Genomic DNA, 16,549 nt, shown 5'->3' with positions numbered 1-16,549 from the left:
CCGACGAACAGCACTTGTGCTCACATTCCTTCCAGAGTCAATTTGGAACTCGGAAATGAGTGTTGCAATCAAGGACAGATGATTTTTACGTGCTTCAGCACTTAGTGGTCCTGTTCTGTGAGCTTGTGTGGCCTACCACTTCGCGGCTGAGCCGTTGTTGCTCCTAGATGTTTCCACTTCAAAACAGCAGCACTTCAATTGACTGGGGCAGCTCTAGCTGGGCAGAAATTTGATGAACTGACTTGATGGAAAGGTGGTATCCTATTATGGTGCCACATTGAAAGTCACTAAGCTCTTCAGTAAGGCCATTCGACTGCCAATGTTTGTCCATGGAGATTGCATGGCGGTGTATATCTATCCTATAGACCTATATATCTATCTTATAGACCTGTCAGCAACAGGTGTGGCTGAAATAGCCGAATCTACAAATTTGAAGGGGTGTCCACATAAGTTTGCTTATATAGTGTACATCTGTCTGCTTTAAAAGACTCTCACAAACCTATCTGGCCCCATCTGACACAATAGCCTGGATATAGTGACACCTGCTGGAAACCACTAAACACACATTATGCTGGTAACTATTTTGATGCTGGTAACAACTGAACATAACCCTGAGAACCACCAGAATCTGTTAGCATCAATGGAGACAAATCAGTGTGAGAGAGAGACAATGCATTTGATCCACTCCTTTAATTCATCAACACAATTCTGTGCAAATACTCTACAAATAACACACACACGAAAAGGATTCACGTGCATGCGCACAAGCACACCTCAAAAGAGGAATTGATGGTTGATCATATGAGCAGCCAGCCATGATTATCAGTCTTTCAGATAATAAACAAAAGAAATACAAATCCCTTTACACAATTACACTCACTCAAACAAGACACTACAGATCACAATGGCAGACTTAATTCACAATCTGAAATACACATCTCAATCATTATTTTGAAAAAAAAACAAGACAAATGGATTACAATTTAAAATAGTGTTTGCATCCAAATATTGAAAATGTGAACATAAAAAAAATGAAAAAGTGTCTAACAATAGTGTCAGCTCTCCTCTATGGTTACATTGATAGCTGGTTTCTACATGGTAGACTGTCCATTCTCCTATTCAACTCTACTAAGTACCCGACATATAAAAGTCTTTAGTCAATCCCCTAATGTGCATATTACCACGTTAACCATTTCAGTGTCATGACATACGTAGAGCGTTAGTTTTTCCTCCTCCTATGAAGTCCCGGTGCATAAGAATGTCGTACAAAATTAAAAACTACAAAACACCAGAAGAAAAACTAAAAAAATACACATAACACAGGAGGCTGCTGAGGGGAGGACAGCTCATATTAATGTCTGGAACATGGAAACTATATGTTTGATACCATTCCACTAATTCCGCTCCAGCCATTACCACGAGCCTGTCCTTCCCAATTAAGGTACCATCAACCTCCTGTGGTATAACTATTGTAGTGCCTTGTGGGTAGTCATTTGTACCCAACAATCAAGATGACAAAAGAGAAACAAAGAAAAACATTCACATCAAAAACACTGGTAGGAGCACAGAATGCAGTAACATGGCTACCGCTGTAAACTCTCTGTGTGCTTCAAGAAGCTGCCCACGTGTCTATTTTCAAAGCATTAAGCTAAGAACATTGACAACTTCATAGTTAAGAACACTACAACAACATGGAATAAACTGAAACATTCTACAAGAACCAATATCACTCCATAAAAACACAACTTTATGGATCAATCCTTGGATAGCTTTTCAGAGTTCACAGATAAATTGGAAAACTAAATTCATAGAAACCTGTAAATGACTTGGCAACGGGGAATACATTTATTTCCATGACAGTATTGAAGTAATTTTGGACTGAACAATATAGTTTCAAATACATGTCATTTTAAAAAGTTACACATCTTTTGGACATCAGAGCAACCTTGAAGGAATTTTATTTGAGTCAGATAAGGATGTTCATATGATAGGGACGATATACAAAAGCTTGCCAGCAGCATATCAAACCTAAAAAGAACTGATGTTGGCACAAGATGGAGGGAAAGTTGGAGCATAACTCATGAAATTACAGTTAACAAAAATGTATGCTTAACCCAGTATAAACTTATCTATGGAATTGATGATACAGTACAAGACACAGAATTCACCAATTATACAGCACAACAGCAGTCATGTCCCAAGTGTAAAACTATAATGGGTGTGTTCATGAATTCACTCTGGAGTGCCAGAGAGTGAGCTCAGAGTGCGCTCTGGGCGTTCGTAATATTCAGACCGGATATCAGATTGTCCATTGTTAATGGCAAATTCAGAGTGTTTCGCTCTCGGAGCGTTCAGAGTGCACACTGGACGCTCTGGCTGAGGAGTAAAGTTCATCCAAATGTTCTGACCTCACTACGGCTGTCAAGCACTCAAGCTAACTGGCTAAAGTTGGCTAGCTTGCTAGCTACTGTACTTCCAGACATAAATGAGAGAACACCTCATTCTGACCATTTTATTCACCCTGGCAGAGCTGGTTAGGGTGTTTTCATGTTGTCTAGAGCGTTGGTGACTGTAACTGTGCTGCTGGCAACAATTAAATAACTTTTTTTTTTGCTAATGTTTACTGACACCGTTCATATTCAAATGGGTGTTCGTAAATTCATCAGTTATTCTGCACTCTGGCGCACTCAGTCCAGAGAGCTCTGAAATCGGAGTAGATATCCAGAGTGAATTTACAAACGCATCCAATGACTCAATAATCCAGTCTTTTTTGTGGGCGGAGCTAGAAAGTGGGCTGTCAGAAGTATTACGATGTTACTCTTAATCTATAAGTATGCATATTTCAAGACATGGAATATAGGGGTGTTGTGAGATACCCAATGGGCTGGACGATTCTTTTCTCATCAATCACTTTGCAAAAACGTATATTAAAAATGTGGAAATCAATTCATCCGGCATCATTAACACAATGGAAAAATCAAATGATTTATTGTAATTTGAGTGGGCTACGGAGAGAATTTTTTTAATGCAGTTTGAGGCCATGTGGCGGAAGATTATGCGGGCACTGGAGATGGGGGTGTGTGCTAATAAGTCTGGGCAGGTGTGATGTAGTTGATGTTTGTGTGATGTCATTTGTGTGCTTTGTTAAACATCAAATACAATTAAATCTTACAACAACAAAAAAGAAGATTCACAATGCTCTAGCTTGAGAAAGTAAGAGCTAAGCTCAGGTACTGAATGGATGTAGGTGTGATTGTTGTTTTTACTGTTGAGAGTAACCTCATTAAGACCGGAGTGGAAAAGCAAGACTCTGGGATACAGTAAACAGTAAAGTAAAACAACATGTTTTCAACATTAAAACAACATGATGACATTGTCTTAAGACCAGAGGCTGTAGTTTGACAGTAAGTCCAGTTTATCTTCTTTCAACTCTCTAAAGACCTTTAGCTGTATAGTAAATCAGCTACAATAATACTGGGCCACAACTATTAGTCTATTTTAAGACAATTTACATGATGCTCTTAACCCCTTCAGTGACATATACCTGCAGTTAGGTGCTTTCTAAAACCACTGTAGTTTCCCTGGGCATCTGGACATAGCATCCCCCTCCTCTTCTCTTCGTACAATTCTCCTATTCGGAATGTTCCTTGCAATTGCTGCAATAATGCATTACAATATCTAGGAGTATCCAGTCATATACAACTCATCCTTGTATTGGAACATGTCCCTTTGCCATTCCCTGAGTGGTTTGTCTGTCTACAGCACAGTCTGAAATGGCACCCTCCTCCCTAGTGCACTACTTTTGGCTGGAAGTGCACTGTATGGAATCGAGCACCATTTCAGCTTGCCCTCTATCTATCTCAGTACATGGATTCACCGTCTCCCAGGTTTCCAAATGGCAGACTGAAGGTGCTGCCCAGTCTCTTGGTGACTCCTCCCCCTTCCCTGTTTTTCTTCCTGTTCCAGTTGAGTAAGGAGACGGAGCTCTGGGCCTTAGCCCCACCCATGGGCCGTTGGCAAGCGTTCTCTTTGTCTCCTCTGGGGGAGAGCATCACTGACCTCCTCTCCACCTGAACAAACACACACACACAACACACATTACTGATGCACCAAAGCACTCAAACACACATGCAGACACAGTAATACATACACATAGACAAATCACTCGAACGTACACACACAAAACTACCTGTGTTTCGTGTGTGTGCAGTGCTATGAAACATACCTGTGTGTCGTGTGTGTGCAGTGTGATGACGCTGAGCTCCACTCCTCGGTCACTGCAGCTCTTCAGGCTGTGGACCACCTCTCCATGTTTAGCCCACTTACAGTTCTCTCCATCCACCGCCACTATGTAGTCCCCCTCTCTCAGACCTGCCTCCTGAGAACACACACAGTACATTCCAGTGGTGCATGAAATACTGTACATTTTCAGTTTGAGGAAATAGGAATAATAGGAATGCAAAGAGGGTTAAGACGAGAGACAGGGTACTACTCTCACCTCAGCACAACCCCCCGGCACTACTCCAGCCACCAGAACAGGAGAGTCTCCTCTGAGAGTTAGCCCCAGACCCCCCTCCCCTCGCTGGAGACACACCAAACGCACCGGCCCCCAGCGCGCCCGGGCACAGAACACTGACAAGGGACCCTGCCGGGGACACAGCGAGAGACCATCTTCATTATACGACTCATCATTCATTTAAAGAAACATCACCATCAAAATCAGTCAGTCATCGGCGCCATCATTTACATTTAACTCATTTAGCAGACGCTCTTATCCAGAGCGACCTACAGTTAGTGCAGTCATCTTAAGACAAATAGGTGGAATGAACATCATCATCATTGTCACCATCATCAGTCTTACCATTTGCATTTTATTTATTTAACTAGGCAAGTCAGTTAAGAACAAATTCTTATTTACAATGACGGTCTGCCAAAAGGCAAAAGGCCTCCTGTGGGGACGGGGGCTGGGATTTAAGAAAATAAAATAAAAATATACGACAAAAAAAACACCACGACAAGAGAAACACCACAACACTACATAAAGAGAGACCTAAAGACAACAACAACAACATAGCAGCAACACAACAGGGTAACAGCACAAAACACGGTACAAACATTATTGGGCACAGACAACAGCACAAAGGGCAAGAAGGTAGAGACAACAATACATCACGCGAAGCAGCCACAACTGTCAGTAAGAGAGTGTCCATGATTGAGTCTTTGAATGAAGAGATTGAGATAAAACTGGACAGTTTGAGAGTTTTTTGCAGCTCGTTCCAGTTGCTAGCTGCAGCGAACTGAAAAGAGGAGGGATGTGTGTGGTTTGGGGACCTTTAACATAATGTTACTGGCAGAACAGTGTTGTATGTGGAGGATGAGGCCTAGAGGGTTTTATAAATAAGCATCAACCAGTGGGTCTTGCGACGGGTATACAGAGATGAGCAGATTACAGAGGAGTATAGAGTGTAGTGATCTGTCCTATAAGGAGCATTGGTGGAAAATCTGATGGCCGAATGGTAAAGAACCGCTCGAGAGCATCCTTGCCTGTCGATCTATAAATTACATCTCAGTAATCTGAAATCAGGGTTAGTTCGGCAGCTGGGGTGAAAGAGGAGCGATTACGATAGAGGAAACCAAGTCTAAATTTAACCTTAGCCTGTAGCTATGATATGTGCTGAGAGAAGGACAGTGTATCGTTTAGGCATACTCCCAAGCAGTACTTGTATTAGGTGACTACCTCAAGCTCTAAACCCTCAAAGTTAGTAATCACACCTGTGGGGAGACGGTCATTCTTCTTACCAAACCACATGACCTTTGTTTTGGAGGTGTTCAGAACAAGGTTAAGGGCAGAGAAAGCTTGTTGGACACGAAGAAAGCTTTGTTGTAGAGGGTTTAACACAAAATCCGGGGAGGGGCCAGCTGAGTACAAGACTATCATCTGCATATAAATGGATGAGAGAGCTTCTTACTGCCTGGGCTATGTTGTTGATGAAAATTGAGAAAAGCGTGGGGCCTAGGATTGAGCTTTGGGTACTCCCTTGGTGACAGGCAGTGGCTGAGACAGCAGATGTTCTGACTTTATACACTGCACTCTTTGAGAGAGGTAGTTAGCAAACCAGGCCAAAGACCCCTCAGAGACACCAATACTCCTTAGCCGGCCCACAAGTATGGAATGGTCTACCGTATAAAAGCGTTGGCCAAGTCAATAAAAATAGCAGCACAACATTGCTTAGAATCAAGAGCAATGGTGACATCATCAGTGACACATCCATAACCTGAGTGGAAACCAGATTGCATACGAGAGAGAATAATACAGACGGCAAGAAAGCCAGTCAGTTGAATATTGACAAGTTTAACACTTTTGATAAACAGGGCAAAATAGAAATTGGCCTATAACAGTTAGGATTAGCTTGATCTCACTCTTTAAATAAAGGACGCACCATGGCTGCCTTCCAAGCAATGGGAAGCTCCCCAGAGAGGAGAGACAGGTTAGAAAGGTCAGAGATAGGCTTGGCAATGATCGGGCAGCAACCTTAAAGAAGAAAGGGTCTAAACCATCTGACCCAGATGTTTTTTTGGAGTCAAATTTAAGGAGCTCCTTTAGCACCTCTGACTCAGTGAATGCCTGCTGGGAGAAACTTTGTAGTGGGGTAGGGGAAAAAGAGGGAGGAGCATCGGGGCTAGTCACATTAGAAGGGGTGGTAGATGAGGAAAATATGGATGGGCAAGAAGGCATGGCTAAGCGGATTAGGAATCCTGATTTAACGAAGTGGTGAATAAAGAGCTCAGCCATGTCAGTAACAACCACATCAATATTAAGGGACATGGGTAGTTGTGAGGTCTTTAATAGTTTTCCAGAACTTCTTGGGGTTAGACGCACAGAGAGAACTGCGCCTTAATCTTGGAACTCCCTCTCCCAGATCCAGGAGAATTGTCATCAACTGACACTAATTAGCATAACGCAACGGACAAAAAATATTACTAGAAAATATTCATATTCATGAAATGACAAGTGAAATATATTGAAACACAGCTTAGCCTTTTGTTAATCACCCTGTCATCAGATTTTGAAATTATGCTTTACAGCCAAAGCAAGACAAGCATTTGTGTAAGTTTATCGATAGCCTAGCATAGTATTATGCCTAGCTAGCAGCAGGCAGGCAGCTTGGTCACGAAAATCCGAAAAGCAATCAAATTAAATCGTTTACCTTTGATGAGCTTTGGATGTTTTCACTCACAAGACTCCCAGTTAGACAGCAAATGTTCATTTTGTCCCATAAAGATCATTTTTTATAGCCGAAATACCTCAGTTTGTACTTCACGTTTAGTTGAGAAATCCACAAGAAACTGCGGTCACGACAACGCCGAAAAATATTCCAAATTAGATCCATAATATCGACAGAAACATGGCAAACGTTTTTTTATAATCAACCTTCAAGGTGTTTTTCAAATATCTATTCGATAATATATCAACCGGGACAGGTGGCTTCTTAGTAGGAAAGAGAGAAACAATGGCCGCATTTGTCTATTACGCACAAAACACTTTGAGAGCCTCCAGCTGACCACTGATGCAATGTTGTCGTTCAGGCTCATTTTTCAAAATAAAAGCCTGAAACTATGTATTGTGACACTAGACACATTAGGGAAGCCATAGAAAAAGGAATCTGGTTGATATCCCATTCACTGCTCAATAGGGACGCATAGGAACGTAGAGCTTTCTAAATAAGAGTCCCTTCCTGATTGGATTTTTCTCAGGCTTTCGCCTGCAATATCAATTCTGTTATACTCACAGACAATATTTTTACAGTTTTGGAAACTTTAGAGTGTTTATCCTAAGCTGTCAATTATGCATATTCTAGCATCCTGTCCTGACATTTGGAATATTTTTTGCCGATGTAGTGACCGCAATTTCCCGTCGATTTCTCAGCCAAACGTGAAGAACAAACGGAGCTATTTCGCCTACAAAAATAATATTTCTGGAAAAAAGGAACATTTGCTATCTAACTGGGAGTGAAAACATCCGAAGCTCGTCAAAGGTAAACAATTTAATTTGATTGCTTTTCTGATTTTCGTGACCAGGTTGCCTGCTGCTAGCTAGTCATAATGCTATGCTAGGCTATCAATAAACTTACACAAATGCTTGTCTTGCTTTGGCTGTAAAGCATATTTTCAAAATCTGAGATGACAGGGTGATTAAAAGGCTAAGCTGTGTTTCAATATATTTCACTTGTGATTTCATGAATAGGAATATTTTCTAGTAATATTTATGTCCGTTGCATTAGTGTCAGTTGATGATTATGCTCCCGGACCCGGGATGGATAGTATCAAGAGGTTAAATGGGCCAGAAGAGAGCTTAGGGCATTTAGGGTACAGGCCGGTGCTGATGGTGGACGATAACACTCAGCAACAGTCAACAAAGAGCTATTTGAAAGTTTAACGCTTAAAACCATCATATCAAATTGTTGGGGGACAGACTTGGTGGAGACAACCGAGCAATGAATGTGTTCCTTGGTAAAAGATTGCCACTCCACCACCTTTGGAAGATCTGTCTTGCAGAAAAAGATTATAACCAGAAAGGTTAACATCAGTGTTCAAAACAAACTTTCTTAATCACGTCTCAGTAATGACCAACACATCTGGATTGGAGCTGTGAACCCACACTTTCAATTTATCCATTTTAGGTAATAAGCTTCTAGTGGTAACGTGCAGAAAACCCAGGCTTTTACGAGAGCAGAAATCAGTGAAGCAAATATCAGAGCAGAAATCAGAATTGGAGCTAGCAAGGGTGTACATGCACATTTCCAGATATCATCAGTAGTAATACAATCAGGGCATGTCAGATGACAGGCAGATCTCTACAGTGTTGATTTCTGACACTTGAATGTGCATTAGATGGCAACAAGATCATATTGTACAGCAATTTCATCAGGGTAACATGAATACAAAGAGGTGGTTAGAATAGGATGGGAGGCCAAAAGTCTGTGTAACCAATAGAGAGTCAGAGTCCTGAGTGTGGGAACAGTCTATCCCAAGGTTGGGTAAACAAGCAAGTTCATAGTCAACAAAGCAAGCAGGAGTCATGAGGCAAATAGCATAAAGCACAAGAAAAAAAATATTGACTTGGGGCTAGCCATTGTAAGTTCAGAGTCACTCGCCCCAACAGTGCGTGTGTGCTGGAGGCGAGTGAAATATTGGGAGAGAGGGGGGAGTGTGGTGGGGGTACCTGTACCAGACAGGGAGAGACAGGCCAGGGCAGACAGTGAACAGAAAGCTAGGTGGAATCCAAGCAGCAGTCCAGCAGGCAACGGGAGTAGGTGTCACACCCACTTGGGAGAAGCTTTTTTTGGGAGGCAGATTCCTTGAAGAAATGTTTTGCCTAACTAGCAAGTCTCTGTCCGTTTTTTTTCCCCACATGGAAAGGGAGGTCGTTAGCTAGCTATATCTCTTCAGTTTCGATGAATGGTCCTTTATGACATTTAAACAAAGTTGTCCTGTGGCCGTTGTATTTGAATTCATCTCCTGATGTGATCAAAGCAACAATTAATTAATTTAATTTACAATGTAAGTGTCATGGCTGCATATCAGTTCAAAATTGAGGTGAATCCAGGGGGTACTGTATTGTAATGCCCTCTGCACAGATGGAGGGGGCTTCAAAGGCCTCTGCATTTGGGTGGGGAAGGCTGTGAAACTCCCCTGCCATTGTTGGTGTCAAGGGCTTTGACATCTTTCACTTCACACCTCAGTGCTAATTGTCTGATCTGTTCTGTCCTAGCACGGTAGGTAGCCTTAACTTAGCATTCAGTCCCTATACATTTTGTTCTTGGCTTTAAAAGTAGCTTTAGACTAAACATTACTCACTCAGTTCCAGGTTGGATGGTGTTTTCAGGTTTTGTCCAAAATCAGGTTGTAGGTTTGGAGTTTTGATTTGGAGTGAAGGTTATGTTGTGGAATGTAGAATTCTGTATATGTCCTTCCGGAAAAATCAAAGTTTATCTAAATCCATCTTTCTGTAAAAACATGCTGAAAAATGTGGGAGCCCATCTGCTCATGATCTCTCTCTCTGCTCTCTTGTGGACCACCAAAAAATAATATAAAATAAAAAAGACTTACCAGCCTTCGGAAGATGTCAGTGACTTGGACAGTGGAGAAATTGGGTGGAATTATATCAGGCTTCTGCTGGGTTTGAGCTGAGGAAGAAGAGGAGATACAAATGATCAATTACTGTTTCTCACAGATAATCTGTAAAAATAAAAGGAAACATGTGAGTAAATGAGGGATACAACGTATTTTCAAAGCAGGTGCTTAGGGTCATATATAAAAATGCCCAGATGCCCATTATTTTGGCAAAAGAAAAAAAAGAGATCTCAGTGACTTTGAAAGAGGGGTCTCAAAGGAGCATAGAGGGTTTAAATTGTGTGTGCGTGTGTCTCAGTCAGATCTCAACCCAATTGAACACTGACAGCTTTTTCCAACACAATCAACAAAACATCAAATTATTGAATTTCTTGTGGAAGATTTGTGCACAACACATTGGCCAATGTTTATTTTTCAGTGTAACATTTCTAGTGTTGATTCAGGAGTTAATACACCCCTTGCAGAGTGAATTTAACACTCAGTTACAGTGGTATAAAATAACCCCCAGTGTTAGTGTTAATAACCAGCTATTGTTTTACACTGTGGAGAGTAAAACAGTTACATCAAAACCACACCCATCATTTTCATATTTACCAGCATGCACTACTGCAGGTTGATACTTTAGGATTGTTTTTAGTATATGTGTTTTTGCATGTACATTGATTAATCTTATGCTTCACAAAGATAAACAACAAAAATCTAAACTGATCCAAATCAGTCACTTACATTTATTGCACCGGTTACTGAAATGGTTGTTAGAGTTTAAATGGTATAGATACTCTTATCATTCTCATTCTGAATGCAGGTGTGGGTGAATAAAAACTCTCGGTTGGATATCCTAACTGGCTGGATTCCAATAAGAATTACACATCACTTTGCATAATGTGATTTACAGGCCTGATGTGGCCTGTAAACCAGGAGTTTCATAACGCCACTGTGTTAGGGTAAAACTAGGCAATCAAAGTAAGGCCTTATGATATAAGTATTGCATAGTCATAGATTATAATGGTAACATTTGCCTTGGTACTCACTCAGTGAAAGCCACAGGCCTTTAGAATGAAATAATTAAACAACCATGTCTCTGTCACTAACAAATACTGTCATGGGTGGTAACTCTACAATTCACCCAAAAAGAAAAAGCAACCAGGAATATATGATAATTAGGCTTTACACCTTATAGTTTTAAAACACCAAAAAATTATTTACTGTAACACTAAAAGGTGTTAATTTCATACACTGAGAAAGCACTGTGTCATCAGGGCAAAGGGTGGCTACTTTGAAGAATCTGAAATCTGAAATATTTTGATTTGTTTAACACTTTTTTGGTTACCACATGATTCCATGTGTTATTTCATAGTTTTGATGTCTTCACTATTACTCTACAATGTAGAAAACAGTAAAAATTCAAGAAAAACCCTTGAATGAGTAGGTGTGTCAAAACCTTTGCCTGGACTCTGTATTTAAAATAAGACAAGTTTGACAAGAGCGCATTTAAGTCTGGCCAATACTATACAGTGCATTCAGAAATTATTCAGACCCCTTCACTATTTACACATTCCACAGTTACAGCCAAATTCTAAAATGGATTTAAAAAAAAAATTCCTCATGAAATCTACACACAATACCCTATAATGGCAAAGCGAAAACAGGTTTTTAAGTTTTCAGTCCCTTTGCGACGAGACTCAAAATTGAGCTCAGGTGCACCCTGTTTCCATTGATCATCCTTGAGATGTTTCTACAACTTGATCAATTGATAGGACATGATTTGGAAAGGCACACACCTGTCTATATAAAAAGGTCCCACAGTTGAGAGGAAAGAGGAAAAAAAGGTCCCACACAGTCAGAGGAAAAAAAGCAAGCCATGAGGTCAAAGGAATTGTCTGTAAAGTTCCAAGACAGGATTGTGTCGAGGCACAGATCTGGGGAAGGGTACCAAAAACAAGTCTGCAGCATTTGAAGGTCCCCAAGAACACAGTGGCCTCCAACATTCTTAAATCAAAGACGTTTGGAACTCTTCAAAGAGCTACAGTGGTTTTTTATTTAACCTCTCTTGGGTAGGGGGAAGTATTTTCAAGTCCGAATGAAAAGCATGCCCAAAGTAAACTGCCTGTTACTCAGGCCCAGAAGCTAGGATATGCATATAATTGGTAGATTTGGATAGAAAACTCTAAAGTTTCTACAACTGTTAAAATTATGTCTATGAGTATAACAGAACTGATATGGTAGGCGAAACCCTGAGGACAAACCATAAAAAATAAATAATAATAATAACAATAATAATTCAGCCCTCCACTGTTTCCAATGGCTTTCATGTTTATTATGAGGCAAAGACCTCCCAGATTGCAGTTCCTAGGGCTTCCACTAGATGTCAACAGTCTTTAGAAAGAGTTTCAGGCTTGTTTTTGGAAAAATGAGCTAGAAGTTGTAGTTTTTCCTAAGTGGCTGTAGTGTTTCCATGCGCGTGGGTGAAAGCGTGTTCTTTGTTATTTATCTCCGGTAATGAACATACAGTCTTACATTTTATTGTTTTTTTACGTAATAGGGTACCTGAGGTTTGATTATAAACGTTGTTTGACTTGTTTGGATAAGTTTATTGGTAACGTTTGGGATTCATTTTGTATGCATTTTGAAGGAGGGAAACCGGTGGATTATTGAATGAAGCGCACCAGCTAAACTGAGTTATGGATATAAAGAAGGACTTTATCGAACAAAAAGGACCATTTGTGATGTAACTGGGACATTTGGAGTGTTCTTCAAAAGTAAGGCATTTATTATATCGCCATTTCTGACTTTTGTGTCGCACCTGCCTGGTTGAATTTTTTTTGTTCATGTTTTTGTTTGCGGGGCGCTGTCCTCAGATAATCGCATGGTGTGCATTCACCATAAAGCCATTTTGAAATCTGACAGAGCGGCTGGATTAACAAGAAGTTAAGCTTTATATTTATTATATTTACATTTCTGTAATTTGAAATTCGCGGCGTGCAATTTCACCGGATGTTGGCCAGGTGGGACGCTACCGACTACCGTTTGATAGTCTTCAATAATGGCTGTACTAGACAATGCGGACATGCGGGAGACCGGGGTTCAATTTCCCGACGGGGAGGAAGGAGTAGGCTGTCCTTGTAAATAAGAATGTGTTCTTAACTGACCTGCCTAGTTTAATAAAGGTTACACTAAAAGCATAACATTTCTGCACCATCATTTTCTAATTCTAGTCTAACCAATACCCAAAGGGAGATTAAAATAAAAATCAATTATCAAGACCAGACCCCATGCTGGTCTCAGAGCAGCGCAAAATAGTGCTAAAAAAGTTGTAGGCTTTTGCTTCTAACTTCAATAAGCTCTTTAAAAAACTAAGGCCTACACCACTTTTAACAGGACATTACTGAACACTAGTGAGACTCATGTCGCCTAAGGTAGGCCTACAGTATATCGAAAAACATAACGTGACTCTCAGCCAATAATTACACACAGTTGAAGTCGGAAGTTTACATACACCTTAGCCAACTACATTTCAACTCAGTTTTTCACAATTCCTGACATTTAATCCTAGTAAAAATTCCCTGCCTTAGGTCAGTTAGGATCACCACTTTATTTTAAGAATGTGAAATGTCAGAATAATAGTAGAGTGAATTTTTCAGCTTTTATTTCCTTCATCACATTCCCAGTGGGTCAGACGTTTACATACACTATTTGGTAGTATTTGGTAGCATTGCCTTGAAATTGTTTAACTTGGGTCAAACGTTTCGGGTAGCGTTCCACAAGCTTCCCACAATAAGTTGGGTGAATGTTGGCCCATTCCTCCTGACCGAGCTGGTGTAACTAAGTCAGGTTTGTAGGCCTCCTTGCTCGCACACGCTTTTTCAGTTCTGCCCACACATTTTCTATAGGATTGAGGTCAGGGCTTTGTGATGGCCACTCCAATACATTGACTTTGTTGTCCTTAACTTCCTGACTAAGGTCTTGAGATGTTGCTTCAATAAATCCACAATCTTCCTTAATCTTTTAACCGATGTAAAACACTTGTATTTTCATGAATGTTTATTATTACTATTTTTGTCATTTGAATTTGGCGTTCTGCAATTTCACCGGATGTTGTCGATGTGGGACACTAGCGTTCCAATGAGCCCAAAGAAGTTAAGAAATTCAAAAGGTGTTATGATCCTATAAAAAAATGGATAATGGGAGGTACAATCCGTTAAAGTAGATGGTCAAAGAAAACAGATTGCCTTGAATATACTACTTGATGATGAACAGTTATGGCTCATAAATCTATATAGACTGAATAATGACGATCCAAACTTCTTTGAAAACATTTATTATACATCAAATTTGTCTCCAAGTTACACATAATTATAATACACTGCTCAAAAAAAATAAAGGGAACACTTAAACAACACAATGTAACTCAGAGTCAATCACACTTCTGTGAAATCAAACTGTCCACTTAGGAGGCAACACTGATTAACAATAAATGTCACATGCTGTTGTGCAAATGGAATAGACAACAAGTGGAAATTATAGGCAATTAGCAAGACACCCCCAATAAAGGAGTGGTTCTGCAGGTGGTGACCACAGACCACTTCTCAGTTCCTATGCTTCCTGGCTGATGTTTTGGTCACTTTTGAATGCTGGCGGTGCTTTCACTCTAGTGGTAGCATGAGACGGAGTCTACAACCCACACAAGTGGCTTAGGTAGTGCAGCTCATCCAGGATGGCACATCAATGCGAGCTGTGGCAAGAAGGTTTGCTGTGTCTGTCAGCGTAGTGTCAAGAGCATGCATGGAGGCGCTACCAGGAGAAAGGCCAGTACATCAGGAGACGTGGAGGAGGCCGTAGGAGGGCAACAACCCAGCAGCAGGACCGCTACCTCCGCCTTTGTGCAAGGAGGAGCAGGAGGAGCACTGCCAGAGCCCTGCAAAATGACCTCTAGCAGGCCACAAATGTGCATGTGTCTGCTCAAACGGTCAGAAACAGACTCCATGAGGGTGGTATGAGGGCCCGACGTCCACAGGTTACAGCCCAACACCGTGCAGGAAGTTTGGAATTTGCCAGAGAACACCAAGATTGGCAAATTCGCCACTGGTGCCCTGTGCTCTTCACAGATGAAAGCAGGTTCACACTGAGCACATGTGACAGTCTGGAGATGCCGCGGAGAACGTTCTGCTGCCTGCAACATCCTTCAGCATGACTGGTTTGGCGGTGGGTCAGTCATGGTGTGGGGGTGGCATTTCTTTTTTCATTCCTCCATGTGCTCGCCAGAGGTAGCCTGACTGCCATTAGGTACCGAGTTGAGATCCTCAGACCCCATGTGAGACCATATGCTGGTGCGGTTGGCCCTGGGTTCCTCCTAATGCAAGACAATGCTAGACCTCATGTGGCTGGAGTGTGTCAGCAGTTCCTGCAAGAGGAAGGCATTGATGCTATGGACTGGCCCGCCCGTTCCCCAGACCCAAATCCAATTGAGCACATCTGGGACATCATGTGTCGCTTTATCCACCAACGCCACGTTGCACCACAGACTGTCCAGGAGTTGGCGAATGCTTTAGTCCAGGTCAGGGAGGAGATCCCTCAGGAGACCATCCGCCACCTCATCAGGAGCATGCCCAGGCGTTGTAGGGAGGTCATACATGCACGTGGAGGCCACACACACACTACTGAGCCTCATTTTGACTTGTTTTAAGGACATTACAAGTTGGATCAGCCTGTAGTGTGGTTTTCCACTTTAATTTTGGGTGTGACTCCAAATCCAGACCTCTATGGGTTGATACATTTGATTTCAATTGATAATTTTTGTGTGATTTTGTTGTCAGCACATTCAACTATGTAAAGAAAAAAGTATTTAATAAGAATATTCAGATCTAAGATGTGTCATTTTAGTGTTCCCTTTATTTTTTTGAGCAGTGTATAATGGTAGGGGACTACAACACAGTTTAGGTACATCAGTGGACCAGAAAGGCAATCATACTACCAACTATCACCCTCTGGTGCACAAAAATATCCAATATTATGGACGTGTTAGAATTTATGGATATTTGAAGGCTTAAAACACCTGGATCTCATAAGATATACTTGGGAGGCTTAATCAAGCTGGTCGGATTGATTATCTGGTATCCTTTCTATTGTGCCAAAATGTGATCAGACCATCAGCTTATTGGCCTCCATGTAACTATGACAGACTTTCCAGGCGGGCGGGGATATTGGAAATTTAACCAGGGTTTATGGACGGACACTACTTTAACAAAAACAAAGGAATTAATAACATACTTTTGGGGGGGGGGGGGGGGGGGGGGCAAAGTACAGGTTCAGCAGACCACTCATCATGGGATGTCTTTAAAGGCCATTCAATTCAATGTTCATCACAAAAACAGTATCAGTCAGAGAAAAAAACTTAAAGCAGAAATATAAAATCTAA

At 41.2% G+C, this 16,549-nt stretch overlaps 1 protein-coding gene across 1 annotated transcript in view; it reads right to left on the bottom strand.

The window, feature by feature from the left end:
• Window positions 1-675: 675 nt before the first annotated feature.
• LOC139406771 (rhophilin-1-like) overlaps window positions 676-16,549 on the bottom strand; it is a 61,338-nt gene continuing 45,464 nt past the window's right edge. The window contains exons 13-16 of the mRNA XM_071149795.1: window positions 10,111-10,187; window positions 4,499-4,645; window positions 4,226-4,378; window positions 676-4,070 (exon numbers count right to left, since the gene is read on the bottom strand). Of these exons, the coding sequence (XP_071005896.1) occupies window positions 3,861-4,070; window positions 4,226-4,378; window positions 4,499-4,645; window positions 10,111-10,187 (587 nt within the window). The 3' untranslated portion in view covers window positions 676-3,860. The remainder of the gene's footprint in view (window positions 4,071-4,225; window positions 4,379-4,498; window positions 4,646-10,110; window positions 10,188-16,549) is intronic.

This window comes from Oncorhynchus clarkii, chromosome 4 (assembly GCF_045791955.1).
Source record: "Oncorhynchus clarkii lewisi isolate Uvic-CL-2024 chromosome 4, UVic_Ocla_1.0, whole genome shotgun sequence".
NCBI lineage: Eukaryota > Metazoa > Chordata > Actinopteri > Salmoniformes > Salmonidae > Oncorhynchus > Oncorhynchus clarkii.
Note: the sequence above shows the minus strand (reverse complement) of the source record. Positions and strands in the feature narration are given on the sequence as shown.